The sequence below is a fragment of the Pogona vitticeps genome, chromosome 5 (assembly GCF_051106095.1).
Source record: "Pogona vitticeps strain Pit_001003342236 chromosome 5, PviZW2.1, whole genome shotgun sequence".
In the NCBI taxonomy this organism is placed as follows: Eukaryota; Metazoa; Chordata; class Lepidosauria; order Squamata; family Agamidae; genus Pogona; species Pogona vitticeps.
Genome location: NC_135787.1, coordinates 83,562,842 through 83,577,180, shown reverse-complemented (window position 1 = coordinate 83,577,180; position 14,339 = coordinate 83,562,842). Strand labels below are relative to the sequence as shown.

At 42.2% G+C, this 14,339-nt stretch overlaps 1 protein-coding gene across 5 annotated transcripts in view; it reads left to right on the top strand.

Annotated features, from left to right (window-relative positions):
- The first annotated feature begins 500 nt into the window (after window positions 1-500).
- Window positions 501-14,339, top strand: part of ANAPC4 (anaphase promoting complex subunit 4) — a 49,022-nt gene continuing 35,183 nt past the window's right edge. For 4 of the 5 annotated variants that reach the window (XR_013545536.1, XM_078394045.1, XM_073001106.2 and 1 more), the window contains exons 1-7: window positions 504-675; window positions 2,644-2,772; window positions 5,612-5,717; window positions 6,005-6,137; window positions 8,269-8,343; window positions 9,428-9,454; window positions 9,546-9,590. Coding sequence is in view for 4 of the 5 variants with exons in the window: in XM_078394045.1 (XP_078250171.1) it covers window positions 2,665-2,772; window positions 5,612-5,717; window positions 6,005-6,137; window positions 8,269-8,343; window positions 9,428-9,454; window positions 9,546-9,590 (494 nt within the window). In the remaining variant the exon portion in view is untranslated. Of the gene's footprint in view, window positions 676-2,643; window positions 2,773-5,611; window positions 5,718-6,004; window positions 6,138-8,268; window positions 8,344-9,427; window positions 9,455-9,545; window positions 9,591-14,339 lie in introns of all 5 variants that reach the window. The other variant, XM_073001105.2, reaches the window with a different exon arrangement.

The window sequence follows — 14,339 nt, the reverse complement described above, 5'->3', positions numbered from 1 at the left end:
CTGGGTAGAGAACCAGAAGTAGAAATTGACTTGATGGCACCCATTTGTTAATTAACTATTAACTGTGAACTTCATGGCTGTAACATCTGACAAAATCTTTGCTGTCCCTTCCCTTTCCCCATCTTTTTTTTAATGCCATCCAGCCTGCTAAAAGTTCTGGAGAATTTAAAACCTTGCAGACTTACTAAAAAATTCAATGTGCCTGGAGATTTCAGTAAAATATGTGTAAGTTACCCCAATATTGTTAAACAACAGCTAGATTTACTTTCTGCTTTCTCTGGCATCCGTCTTTAAACCTATCCTAAGAGACATAGATCTGAACGTGGTCGAGTGCAAACTTCCTCTCAACCAAAGGTCGTGCGCGACACCTTTTGAGACCCTTGGATTCATTACAGCTTTTTACCATTTACCGGCCTCCCCTTAACAAAACGCCTTTCCCCGCTGGCCACTAGGTGGCGCGACGAAATGCCTCTCCACAGGAAGTGACGCCGCTTCCCGAAGCCGGAGGAGGAAGCGCCGCGGATTGGGCGGGAGGGTCGAGTTGATCCGGTTCTCCGGAGAGGAGCCGGGCTTCTCTCTTGGTCCCTTTAGCGGCGAGCCCTTGGCCAATCCCCGAAGCGTCCCGGGGAGGAGTGTTGGTAAAAACGGAGGCCAGTGAAGAGCTCGGGCAGCTAAGTGAGGAGCGGGAAAGGGTGGGCTCTGGCGAGGGCCGGGGCGGATCGCCCGGGTGCCTTTCAAAGACAAAGAAGTCGAGGGCAGAATCTCACTAAGGACCGCTGTCGTAGCCTGGAGGAGGCGGCAACGCTGCACCTGTTGAGTTTTGGCCCTCTGAGTTTTGGCTTTCCGCCTCATACAAAGATGCTACACACGCGCGCGCGCGTTCTCTCTCTCTCTCTCTCACTCTGTATATCACTCTCGGAAGGGGACGGAGCAAAAAGTTCTGGCTTGATTTCGTGTCGTTCTCTTTTCCCCCTCATAAGCAGAATCTGCCTCTTTATTAGGCACATGCTGGGTAAAACTTCATCAGGAGCTGCTTTTCCTGGCACTGACTTTCAATTATATGCCACCCCACCCACCCCCAGGAAGTGCTGAGAAATGCCAGGTTTGGAGTTGAGGCCTCTTTTTTTTTAAATGAAAGAACGAAGCTGGAAATGTAAGACAGCTTTTGGGAAACTTTTTAATGACAGACATGAAGCAGAAGCTGTAATGCACCAAATAAGCAGATGCTCAGCTGGTAGCCCTTGGCCTGGGAACTCTGAGAAAGCGCAGCTGTTGCACATGTCTTTAGCATGGCACGGACCTAGAATCATCCCCAAGTCGTTAACAACCTTTTAGGCTTTAGCTGGAGGTTTGTTCATGGTGATTAAGAAGGAAGGGTATTGTGTCATCTTAGAGGCTAGCAATGCTTGTTTGACACGAGCTTTTGTGGACTGACAAAGCCTCAGTTACTCAATTTCTACCTGACATGCTGCTCTTAAAAGTACAAGTGTCTCCCGATGACTGGTTTTAAGCGCATCTAATATCAGTAATTATAGAAGAGGTAGCCATGTTTAGTCTATGCCAGTATTTCAGGCAAAGACAAAAGAAAAATGAAGACAAAAACATTGTGGCACCTTAACGACCAACTGCTGTATTTTAATGTAGCTTTTGTGGACTTAGTCTTTGTTGTCAGGAAGTGGACTGGTCCATAAACGCTCACATTAAAATATAGTAGTTAGTCTTTTAAGTGCCACAGTGTTTTTGTCATCTTTATTTTTTCTTTTTCCTTCGTTTTTACCTGACATAGTATCAGTAGGCTTCTAACTTTTATCTCTCAGATTTCTGACTGTGTGGGAGACTACTAAGCATGTCTGCTATGATTAGAGTACTTCTCTAGCTTGTCTCCCCTTACTGCATGATATCAAGAGAATATTTTATCCCGTCTGCCCTGTCCTCTTTGTAGCTTCAGTCCATATACAGTACATTCAGGCAAATGTATGAACAGGGTTTTTGTTTTGTTTTTTTGCTTTGTAAATGAAAGTGCAGGTTTCAGAGTAGAGTTTAGTAACTCTTTTTTGCATGTCGTAGAATGAATCCCTGCTGTGCTATATATGTGGCCCTACTTTGTCTATTATGCTTCTTACCTAAATTTATTTTTAGTAAGAGCTGAATTGGTGCTTAGGACCAAGCAAGATGCAACACACAATCCTAAGTCTTTTCTGTCCTCAGTTTGGAGACAAATGCAGCAGGAGGAGCTCTTTCAGATACTTCTGCTGTCTGTTTAAAATCTTACTCTCCTTTCTCACCTTATCCCTAAAAGCAACCAAGAGGGAACAATTGTGAATGAATTGTTAGAGGGAAAGAAACAGGAATATGAGGACCGACAGACAGTGGCATCTGCCAGGCAGCTGGTGTATGTCAAAATATCATTCTGGTTGCATGTTCAAGATCACTTCATGTTTCACTGAGTAATGAATATAGAAGGGTTAGTAAAAGAGGGCACTGAAGGATGGTATTTATCTGTATGAGTTTTATTAGAATGCTGATCAGTAATAGCTAGTTTGGATTAATGTGTGCTCGTGTAGCCTGATTTCTAAATATGAAATGTTTGAGAAGTCAGAAATTGGATGTAATTTCATCTTGATTTGCACTCCTTGGCTTCAGGGCATTGCCACATCTGCAATCATGCCTGCTTTCCGGCAGGTTGGAGAGAAACAACTGCCTCAAGAAATAATTTTTATGGCCTGGTCTCCGAAGAGGGATTTGATTGCTCTTGCAAACAAAGTTGGAGAGGTAAGGAAGAACAAATCGTTACAGATAGTAGCATGTTGTTACTATGGGCTGCTGGAAAACTTTAGGTTTTATTTGTACACTTTGGTTACAAATGAAATCCCTCTTGGAAGTTCTGAAAACACTCTCTGAAGGCGTAACAAGCAGTACTTAAACTGTGTGATAAGCCAATTGCCATAGCTAGTGTTTTTTAAAATCCTTGAATACAGTGATGTGTTTTTATCAGAGAAGCTGCTTTTTTTACTGTGGTTTTAAAAACTGTTTCTGCACTAGATGAATTGTATTTCAAAGTTTTGTTGTTTCTGTATGATTGATAAAAAACCTATAAGGTGTTAATAAGATAATTGCTGACCAAAGTCCTATTAAGAAACACCAGTTGTGGAAGAGCAGTCACACGGCTGTTTCTTCCTGCAGTTTGCTATCTTTTGCACTGTTGGTTGTGCATCTAATTCCACAGTCAGCATGTGACTGGTCATGAGAAGGAGAGTTTGACCTTAGGAAAATGTTTGTGATAAGTGCAGTCACATAAATGAACAGGATTCCGTTGTTCATGTTTTTGTTATGTTTTGCCTTTGATGGACTTTGTCTGGAAAAACGGCTAATCAGTATGTAAAAAAAATACTCATCTAGTGAGAGTGGTAATTATTTATAAAGCATGTTTGTTTTACTCCTTCAGTCATAAAATACGTGGCTAACAAATTTCTGTCAAACATCTTAAAACAGATTAAAAATGTGTGACTGGAACCCTGCTACATAAAGACACTAGACTGTCCCTCAAGGTAACTTTTAGCAGCAAATTGCTACCAGCTAAAAAGTTAATTCTGTGTTCTGCCTGCATGTCAAGTCAGGCAACTGCTGTATGATAAGAAAAACCAGTGCCAGTTTCTTAACTGGTAACAATTCTCTCCTGAAAGTTGCACAAATGGGGTTACACTGGTAGGCCTAACAAGCAGGATTCTGGCCACTATGTTGAGCAGAACCAAATAAAATCAGCCAGAATATGTCAACTAATTGACCATCTTCTTACACCCACTGAATACTCTGTCAAACAACCAGATCCTGGTTATGTGACAGAAAGCCAGCAGTAAAGGGAAGAGGCAGATCTCTCTTGGAAGAACATTGCACAGTTGTTTTCACCCACACCATATTGTAGTGGTTCATGATAAGAGAAGGCCCTCTGGGCAAGTCATCACACTGGCATATATGGATGAAGACAGACTTTAAGAGATACTAATTCCGTACTCTTATGTCTGTTGAAGTGGACTTGTCCATGAAATCTCACATTAACAAAAATGTAAAAGATAGTCTTCAAGATGTTACCATGTTTTTGTCTTTTTTTACTTTTTATTTTTATTTTGCTTTTATCTATAACACTTGCACAGACTAACACAGCTACCCCTTCTGTAACTATTTCCATTCTGTTGAAGATGTGAAAAGTTAAAACACTAATTTGAATTAGGTTCCATGTGCCTTGTAGATATCATGACTTTTTATGTTACGTGCCATCAAGTTCATTCCAACTCACTGTAACTCTCATTCATTCATTCATTCATTCATTCATTCATTCATTCATTCATTCATTCATTCATTCATTCATTCATTCATTCATTATGCTATTTTTTTTTTGCTGTCTTATCTGCATTAAGTTTCAGTTTGTTTGTCCTTATCCAGTACATTACTGACAACAGAAAATGGTCTAGACTTAAAATAGCTTCCTTGGAATCAGATGGAAAGGAGGGATAAAGTTAGGTGTCATCAGCATATTGATGACACTGGACCCAAAACTCTGGATGACTTCTTGCGGTGGTTTTGCATAGATGTTAAGTAACATAGGAGACAGAATGAACCCTGGGCGACCCCACAGGCTAGTGGCCTGGGTGTCAAACAGGATTCTACCAGCACCATCTTCTGAGTTCTAGAGTCATAGCAGAGTATAGCCTCCTAGTTGTGTTGCTATTGCTTTCAGTTTTCCTGACATAGACACCCTTACCATTGTTAAGGTGTACATCCAAGATGGGGACCAATGTGTTAAGTGAATTATGTGTAGCAAAAGTGAAACAAAATAGATATGGCACACTCCTGTTGCCATCACACTAGGAAGATCTGTTTTGAGGGTTAGGCACATGTCTCTTTAATAAATAGTGACAGTAGAAAAATGTATTCAGTGTTATACACCATGACATGAGACCTGTCTTACCTTATATCCAGGCAGCTGCCCATGAGTAGAAAGAAAAATGTGAAAATCTTCCCTTGGAAAGCCATCTCTCCCATCCCCTTCCTTCCTTTCTCTTTCCTCTCCCTTCTTTCTCTTTGACATACTCAACTATGCCAAAAAAAAACATGAATCTCTACAGGAACTAATGATGTCTACATTTTATAAGATGTGTGATGTGTTGGATTACATGCTCAGAATCGTACCCAACCACGTTTTGTTTCGGTATTCTTAAGAGAGGAAGGAGTACCATATTGATCTTATAAATAAAATTGATTGCTTACTTGTTTGAGGACCATGTAGTTCCCTTCAGCTGTCACCAGTGGCTATGCTGGCTGGGTTGATGGTGACTGTAGTCCGGTAAAATCTGGAGGTTCGCATGTTCTCCTCTATAGAGGACAGTTATAAAACTATCCTGGGACAGTTATAAAATATATTGTGAAAAACTTTTTAAAAAATAATTAGCATCAGTGAAGGGGGAAGCACATGAAGAGGAGTTTGTGCCAGTGGAGTTTCTGTGATGTTGGCTGCTTAACAAAAGCCCTGGCTAATGCACTCACACTCAGACACACTCTTTTTTGGAGACATGAAATCTGAACATTTCTCCCATTCTTCTGAACATCTTTCTAGGTTTTACTTCATCGGCTTGCAAACTTTCAACGTGTCTGGAGTCTTCCACCAAGTGACAACACAGGGAAAGAAGTGACAACTCTTGCATGGAGACCAGATGGCAAAAGTAATGTCCTTTTGATGTTGAATTAAATGTGCTCTTAGGGAATATGTTATCCAATAATTCTGATGGATTAGTGGTGTTTGCCAGTCTTTAAAAAAAGAGTTCAGTTCAGCATATAGAAAACAGGTTTGTAGTGGTGGCTGTGTTAGCTTGGAGCCCAGATTGTTCTTAACTTTTGAGATTAAAATTTTAAAAAAACTTTGTAACCTGTTGCTTTTTGCAGTTTATATGTACTGAAGTGATTGCCTGTGGCATGCTATATATTTAATGTTTTACCCTTACTCCTATAGTTTTGGCTTTTGGGCTTGCTGATACCAAGAGAGTGATCCTGTGTGATGTAGAGAAACCAGAAAGCTTGCATTCTTTCTCAGTGGTTGCTCCTATTACATATATGCATTGGATGGAAGTTACAGAAGAAAGTAGGTATGTATGAGGCAGATTGGCTGATGGCCTCTCACCTGGTAGCTGATGTGATAAGACAAAGCAGCATGACCTATCATTGTGCCATGGCCAGATTATACATGCTGAGATGCCAAAGAGAAACAAGTACCTCAGGTAGCAGATTTCCATTATTGTGAAAAGGCAGCAAATTGTTAGTTATTTCAGTGTTGCTACTGAGTCAGTGATGTCTGTAAGATTTTCTGTCTTGTATACCAACATAACATGAATGGCTTTAGATATGTTGTATCTTAATTGGCAGGAGGGGTTGAAGTGTCATTTGTTAGTCTACCCAATGCAAAAAATAAAAAATAAAAGAAAAAAGAACCAGCTCTGACTGTTATGAAAGTGTTTTTAAACTATTTCCAAACATTCTAAGGGAGTGACAAATAATGCAGACATTGCTCCAGGATGCATTGTTTTCCATTGACTACGTGATGCACAAGTCAGTGCCAACCAGTCTGGAGTTTTAGCCCTTGATTCGTAGTTTTTTTCCTCCGCTGCTGGGAATTCTACTTTTTTGGAAGCAAATGCATTTGCATAGGTTCAGACAGTGTGATCACTTGAGCCAGTGTGGAGAGATTTGTAACAGTTCTATCTGAAGCCATTCCAACCAGCTACAGGAGCAGTGAGAGGCAGTGCAGTGGGGAAACTGGCTGCATTTGAATCTTCACCTTCCCATATCTGGTCACTGGGTCTGCTTGTTTTCTTCCTCCCTCACCTCTCTGTTCTGCTTCTTTTAAAGGCATACTGCCCTGGAAATTATCAATGAGCCTTGTTTTCCAGCTTATGGAGGTAGCTCTGCTCTAACTATATCTCCTACAAATGTGGACAGCCAGAGCGGAGCTACCTTAACAAGCTGGAAACAAGCTGGTTTCCTCCCCTTTGTCTGCTGACTCCTGTGAATTATCACAGGGAAGCCCAACTTTCCAGGTGCAGCTGGAAAGTCATGCCTTAATTTTAACAGATTATGATCTGTTCCAGAAAATTGGGCATAGCCTTCTGGTCAGGTTAGACCGCACTGGTTCTTAACCTTGGCTTACTCAGGAGTTTTGGACTGCAACTCCCAGAAGCCTTCACCACCAACTGTGCTGGCTGGGGTTTCTGGGAGTTGCAGTTCAAAAACATCCGAGTAACAAAGGTTAAGAACCACTGGGTTAGAGACTCTCAGTAAGATAGAATAGAATTACTAATTTTGGCAAATCAAAAGAATAACCAAAAATAATTTACAGAATACATTCTTAGCCTCCAGCAGAGTCTCTCCCCAGTATATTTTTAATTTATTACTTAAATTTATATACCATTCCCCATTAGTGCCAAGGCCCTAATCCGGGCAATTATATGTATATGTACCCCCTCCTGTTGCAGACACTCCCTGAGAGTTATTTATACCTCTTATCAGTTCTCAACATCAGTCCACTTTGCTATGTTTGCAAATTACTTGACTTTAGTATCTGCTCAATATCGCATCTTACAAAAGTTTCCATTAGCCTTTCTAAGATAGTAAACCAAACCTCTTTCTAACTATAAGGCTGGCAAGTAGCCAGCTGAGCAGATAACAGGCTTCGGGGAATCTGACTTTGCACCTATAAAATAAGTGAAGTGCTGTTTCTGTAATTTAGTACAGGAGTACATTAACTAACTCAGTAGATATTATCTCCTGTCTCCACAAATGTGTTACATAATATTAAATATTAAGAACTACATGTTATAATACAAATACCAAATTATAACATATGCATTGTTTGTGATCTTTACATTTTCTCCACCAGTTTCCCAGGTCTGCCCTTTCCACAGTTCTCCAACATATTCTGTGTTTAACTGAACTAAAAACTAAGCATTTGTGCTTGGCAAAAATGTGGAATGGTATGTTTGCAATATGCAAGCTAAACAACTTCCTAAGTTGCTGTTGAGACGGAACTGCTTACAGTTTCTGTTTAACTTATCTAAAATGCTGCCTGTTGTAAAAGAACTGTTTAAATAAAGCTGTGTCTTAAGGAAATTTAAGCAATTAAGTTGTAGATAATTCTTCAGAATTACTTTTTGTTGTTCCTATAAAGTAAAATATTTTTTGGAAATAACAGAAGAATAGCGAAGCACTTGTCTTTCATTTCAGTTTTCTTACATCGTTTTATCATGCTGAGGATGAATCCAATCTTCTTCTCCCTAAATTACCTGCATTGCCCAAGAAGTGAGTATCTAGTTCTCTGGCCTTATAACCAGGAGCAAAGTAGGACTTTATCACTTAGTGAGATGCGGAGGCTCTGAAATATGTGCAAGAATAGAGCCTGTTCATATCAGGGGAAAGTGAAACTAATGTGGAGGATATATCAGGGATCTCCTGCCAACTCTCCTCAGGCTGAAGAAGCTACTTGGATGAGTAGTGAAACGTTTCAACTTAACAAGAAAGAAGTCCAATCGCATTGATTCAACTTCCAGATGTTACTGTACCTTGTTTGTTTTTTGTGATGTTTTAAAACATAGTCTTATGCATGTTTATTCAGAAGTAAACCCCGTTACATTAAATAGGATTACTCCAGAGGTCAGTGTATGCAGGTTTGTAGGTTGTTTAACACAGTGGTTCTTAACCTTTGTTACTCGGATGTTTTTGAACTGCAATTCCCAAAAACCCAGCCAGCACAGTTGGTGGTGAAGGCTTCTGGGAGTTGCAATCCAAAACCCCGGAGTAACCCAAGGTTAAGAACCAGTGGTTTAACACACTATTTAAGTTACTCAGGCTTACTTCCAGGTGTATTTGAACAGCAGTTTTATAAGTTACCTTGTTTGTCAAGAAATAGAAGAGGCAGGAATGAAGGGACATGAGAAGCTTTCTCATACTAGGCCAGACCCTTGGTCCATCTAGGTCAGTGCTGTCTACACTGAATGTCAGCAGAGCTCTCCAGGGCCCCAGACCAGAGTCTTTGTAAACTCTTCTTAGAACTATCAGAGGAGAAATCTGTTGCCTTGTCCACATTTAGCAGATGCTACACTGTGGAGCAATACCTTTCTCATGTGTAAATGCAAATATTTTAATCTGATTGTGATTTAGGGCTTACTTGCTGGAAGCAATTGCATCTGGGAGGGGTGTTTTTTTTAAAAAAAAATCAATGGAGCACTTTTAAATATAGAGTCTCATATTGCTTGATTATACCACGTGCCTGCATTGTGCTAGTTGCTATAAAATCTGTAAGATTATTTACATAAATTTCTGTGGAACGTTTAGTGAGATACCATCACTAAATTTCATTTTCTTTCTTTTTTAAAAAATAAAATAGTTATAGTACCACTGCAAAAATTTTCAGGTAAAACACCTTTTTCTTTCTTCCATTTGTTTGTATTTTGAGAACATATATATGTGTATATTTCAACTGATACTTTAACATTATGTTTCAGTGAAGAAAAATCTGATGAGATTATGAAACTCATGGGGGACATCAGGTAATTTTTTCCCCAATTAAACAGTTTATTTGCAATAAACAAGAGGAAAGATAAGGACAAATAAGTAAGGAGAAGGAAACCAGCTATGTTTAATTACATAGGAAGAAGGCAATTGAGCGGTACAGTATTTACTAGACTAATGAAATGTACTTTACTCGATTGATATGGGAGGAGTAGTTTCTAGCTGGTAATGGTGCATCAATAGGTCAGCAGTTGTCCCAATTCTCATGTTCTGCTGTAACAAGGAATGAAGATGAAAATGTTGATGTAGCTTTAGTTTTGTATTTCAGCCTGTCATTCTCTCATTTACTTCCTGTCTCGAGAGACTTGACAAGTAACCAGCCATGGAGCATTTAAGTAATATATGGAATTGCTTCTTCAGTCAGAGCGTGTTCTTAAGAAGGAAGAACATAATGAGATGCTGAAGCCATCCGTAACTGAGTACAGTGATGCCTTGACTTACGAATGGCCCTACCTACGAAAATTTCGAGTTACGAAAAGCTCCAGCTGCAAAATTTTGCTTCGACTTGCAGTTGGAGCTTCGACCTAAGCACAGAAAAAGGCAGGGGAAAGGGGTAGGGAAATTCAAACCGTTGGTGGCGAAGAGGCTGCTGCTTTGTCGCTCTTTTGCCCCAACAGTTAGAGCAGGGGGTCAGGGAACTTTTTTACTCCTGCCGGGCAGGAGGAGGAAGGAGAGGCGGGGGCAGCTCTGGCGAGCGCAGGAAGCCAGTGCGCTCCCTGCCCATCCCTGGTGCAGATCTACTCATGAGTAGGGCCCGCCAAAGGCATGGGTCTACTCATGAGTAAGGCTCATGGAAGGTGCAGGTCTACTCATGAATAAGGCCCACAGAAGGTGTAAGGGCAGCCAAAGGCGCTGGGCTGAGGCGTGGGGGTGGGAGGAGCTCTTCCGTGGACGGGACCGGCGGCGGCGTAGTAGGAGACTCCCTGCTGGGGAGTGAGTGCCATCGGAGGCTTCAGTCTGCCTGGTAAGATGCTGCTTTTTCCTTTTTAGAAACTTCTGGGTGGGTTTTGCAGGGTGGGTTTTGGCTAAGGGGGGTTATGTTTCTGTGCTGTGTTGTTTTTGTAGTCCCAGTGGGGATTGCTCGATGTTTATTTTTGGTGTGGTTTTTTGCAGCCTTTGGGGCTTGCTCTGTTTATTTTTGGTTGTTTTTTTAAAAGCCCCAGTGCCTTCCAATGGGGCTTTCTGTATGCTTTAATTTGTTGTTGTTGTTGTTGTTGTTGTTGTTGTTGTTGTTGTTGTTCGGCTTACGAAAATTTTGAGTTACGACCACCATTCCAATACAGATTAATTTTGTAAGTCGAGGCACCACTGTAATGGCAGAGTGGTGCAATAGGTCACAGAGCATCATTCTACCACTGCCTAAGTCTGGATGGCTTCAATATATCATTTTATTCATTCTTCTTAAAAAAAAAAACACTTCCAAATTTCTCTCCTGGATAGGCCTCTAGCTACTGATTCATGTCTTTAAAGATAGGTTAGAGAACTGCATCCAGCGCTTTTGGTCATGATCGCAAAATCCAGATTCAGAGACAAAATGCTTCTACATACCAACTGCTGACAAACTACATGAGAATTCTAAACCATTTTTGTCTATTGAATTTTAAGTTATTTTACTTCAGTGTTCTTTAAAAAGCATTAAAGAGGGGTTGAGTTGATATGTGTGCTTATCTAATTTATTGGTTAAAGACAGGTCACTTATATAACAGTGCGCACCACACCCAGCTTGCCATGAGTAGAGGGGTGTCAAAGGGTCCAGTGGGGTTGGACATGAACACATGGCACTTGTTTTCACTAACAACATGGCACTAATAACTTTATTAGGGAGCTAGATCCAGTACATGGTTCATAGGAGGTGTACCCCACCTCCTATGAATACTTACGTTGAGCCTATCACAGCTATGGCCTGGAGTAGTTTCTGTCACTTTCTTGAAGGAGGAGCTTTCCTTGAGGCCAAAGTCTATCACTCTTAAACACTCTTGGTAGTGAGTCACGTCATCCCTGAGCATCCCATAGTCACTGTCCTTCATAAGGTGCAGACACTGGGGATATCTCTGCCATGTCCTCAGCTTCTGCCAATGTTCATTGTCCCTTTATTGCTTGCTTGCTTGCTTGCTTGCTTGCTTGCTTGCTTGCTTGCTTGCTTGCTTGCTTGCTTGCTTGCTTGCTTGCTTGCTTGCTTGATGTATGTATGTATGTATGTATGTATGTATGTATCTATCTATCTATCTATCTATCTATCTATCTATCTATCTATCTATCTATCTATCTATCTATCTATCTATCTATCTATCTATCTATCTATCTATCTATCTATCTATCTATCTATCTATCTATCTATCTATCTATCTATCTATCTATCTATCTATCTATCTATCTATCTATCTATCTCATATGCCACCCACTCTACCCAAAGGTCTCTGGGTGGCTTACAACAATTAAAATACTATTAAAAAGATAAAACAAAATACAATTAAAATATATACTCTAAAAATTGCCATCAGGACCCACCATTAATATCATTTTAATTAAAAGCCTTCTGGAACAGGAAGGTTTTGACCTGGCACCGAAATGGCATCAGCGCTGGTCCCAGACGAATCTCAGTCGGGAGGGCATTCCATAGTCTGGGGGCAGCTGTCGAAAAGGCCCTTTGTCTACAAGCCGTCCCTCTTACCTCCTTGAGGGATGGCTCTTTCAAAAGGGCCCCCTGGCTAGATCTTAACTGCCGGGTAAACTCATATAGAAGGAGGCAGTCCTTCAGGTATCCAGGGCCCAAGCAGTTTAGGGCTTCATATGTCAAAACAAGCCCTTTGAATTGGGCCCGGGCAGCAGCTGGTAGCCAATGTAACTTATACAGAATCGGCTTGATATGTTCCCTGGCGGCCGCACCACTCACCAGCTGTGCAGCTCGATTCTGGACCAGTTGCAATCGCCAGACCATCCTCAAAGGCAGTCCCACATAGAGCGCATTGCAATAATCTATACAAGATATTACTGATGCGTGTGTAACTGTTATGAGACTCTGCTCATCCAGGTAGGGCCGTAGCTGGTACAATTTCTGCAGCTGAAGGAAGGTGCCTCTGGCCACCAAGTCCACCTGGGCTTTCAGAGTTAGACTGGGGTCCAGAAGCACCCCCAGGCTGTGGTCCCTGTCACTTAGGGGGAGTGTAACCCCATTCAGGGCAGGGAAATGGCCCTCCAGCCTGTCCGGCGAAGCACCCACTAACAGCACTTCCATCTTGTTTGGATTGAGTTTCAATTTGTTAACCCTCATCCATTCCATTATCAGGTCCAGACACGAGTTCAGCACAAAAAACGCCTCACCTGGATTGGTGGAAAACGAGAGGTACAGCTGAGTGTCGTCAGCATATTGATGACTCCTCAGCCCGAACCTGATGACCTCTCCCAGTGGTTTCATGTAGATGTTAAACAGCATGGGGGACAGTATTGAGCCCTGAGGAACCCCATGACATAAACGCTATGGGACAGAGCAACTGTCCCCCAGCACCACCACCTGGTCAGCCAGGAAGGAGCTGAACCACTGTAAAGCAGTGCCCCCAACTCCCAACCCCACCAACCTATCCAGAAGGACACCATGGTTGATGGTGTCGAAAGCTGCCGAGAGGTCCAGGAGTATTAACAGGGTCACACTCCCCCTGTCTCTCTCCCGGCAAAGGTCATCGTACAGGGCAACCAAGGCAGTCTCCATACCAAATCCCGGCCTGAAACCGATTGAAATGGATCCAGAAAATCCATTTCATCCAGCAGCGCCTGGAGTTGTCCAGCCACAACCGGCTCCAACACTTTGCCCAAATAAGGGAGGTTTGCCACTGGTCGGTAGTTATCCACCAGCCTTGGGTCCAGATTAGGCTTTTTAAGGAGTGGTCGAATTACCGCCTCTTTCAAGGCGGTAGGGACCACTCCCTCTCTCAAAGAGGTGTTCACGGCCTCCTGGACCCAGGAGATCTTCCGTGGCAGATCTTCCACTTAGCCAAGATGGGCAAGAGTCGAGCGGAGTGGTGGTACAACGGACAGCACCCTGTCCACATCCTCAGATCTCAAAAATTGAAACTCATCCATTAATATTTGACCTAAGCACGGCACACACATCCTCTGATTTTGCAGTAACTGTGAAGTCCAATCCACTGCAAATGTGAGCAATTTCCCCTCAAAATGAGTGGCAAACTCATCACAGCGAGCTGATGAGCAGTCCGGGATCTCCGCCAGATTTCCCGGTTGAAGAAGATCCCGGACCACCCGAAACAGCTCTGTTGGATGGTATTCTGAGGAAGCAAAACGGCTGGAGAAATATTGCCGTTTCGCCAGCCGTATTGCCACGAAATAGGCCCAATAATGGGCTCTAAGTTGTGTTCGATCGGACTTCCAGCAGGACTTCCTCCACCTGCGCTCCAGCCGTCTCCCCTCTCGCTTCATTGCCTGCAGTTCAGAAGTATACCAAGGAGCTGTCTGGGCTTGGCGAGCAGGGAGAGGGCACTTAGGTGCAATCGTATCAGCCGCCCGGATCATCTCCTTATTCCATAGGGTGACCTGAGCTTCGACAGGAATGCTGACCATATCAGACGGATAATCTCCCAGAGCATTCAGGAAACCATCCAGATCCATTAGTTTCAGAGAGCGGATCATCTTAATGGATCCCCCACCCTTGCAGAAGGAAGAAGAAGCTAATAGACTAAACTTGACCAGGAAGTGGTCTGACCATGACAATAGGG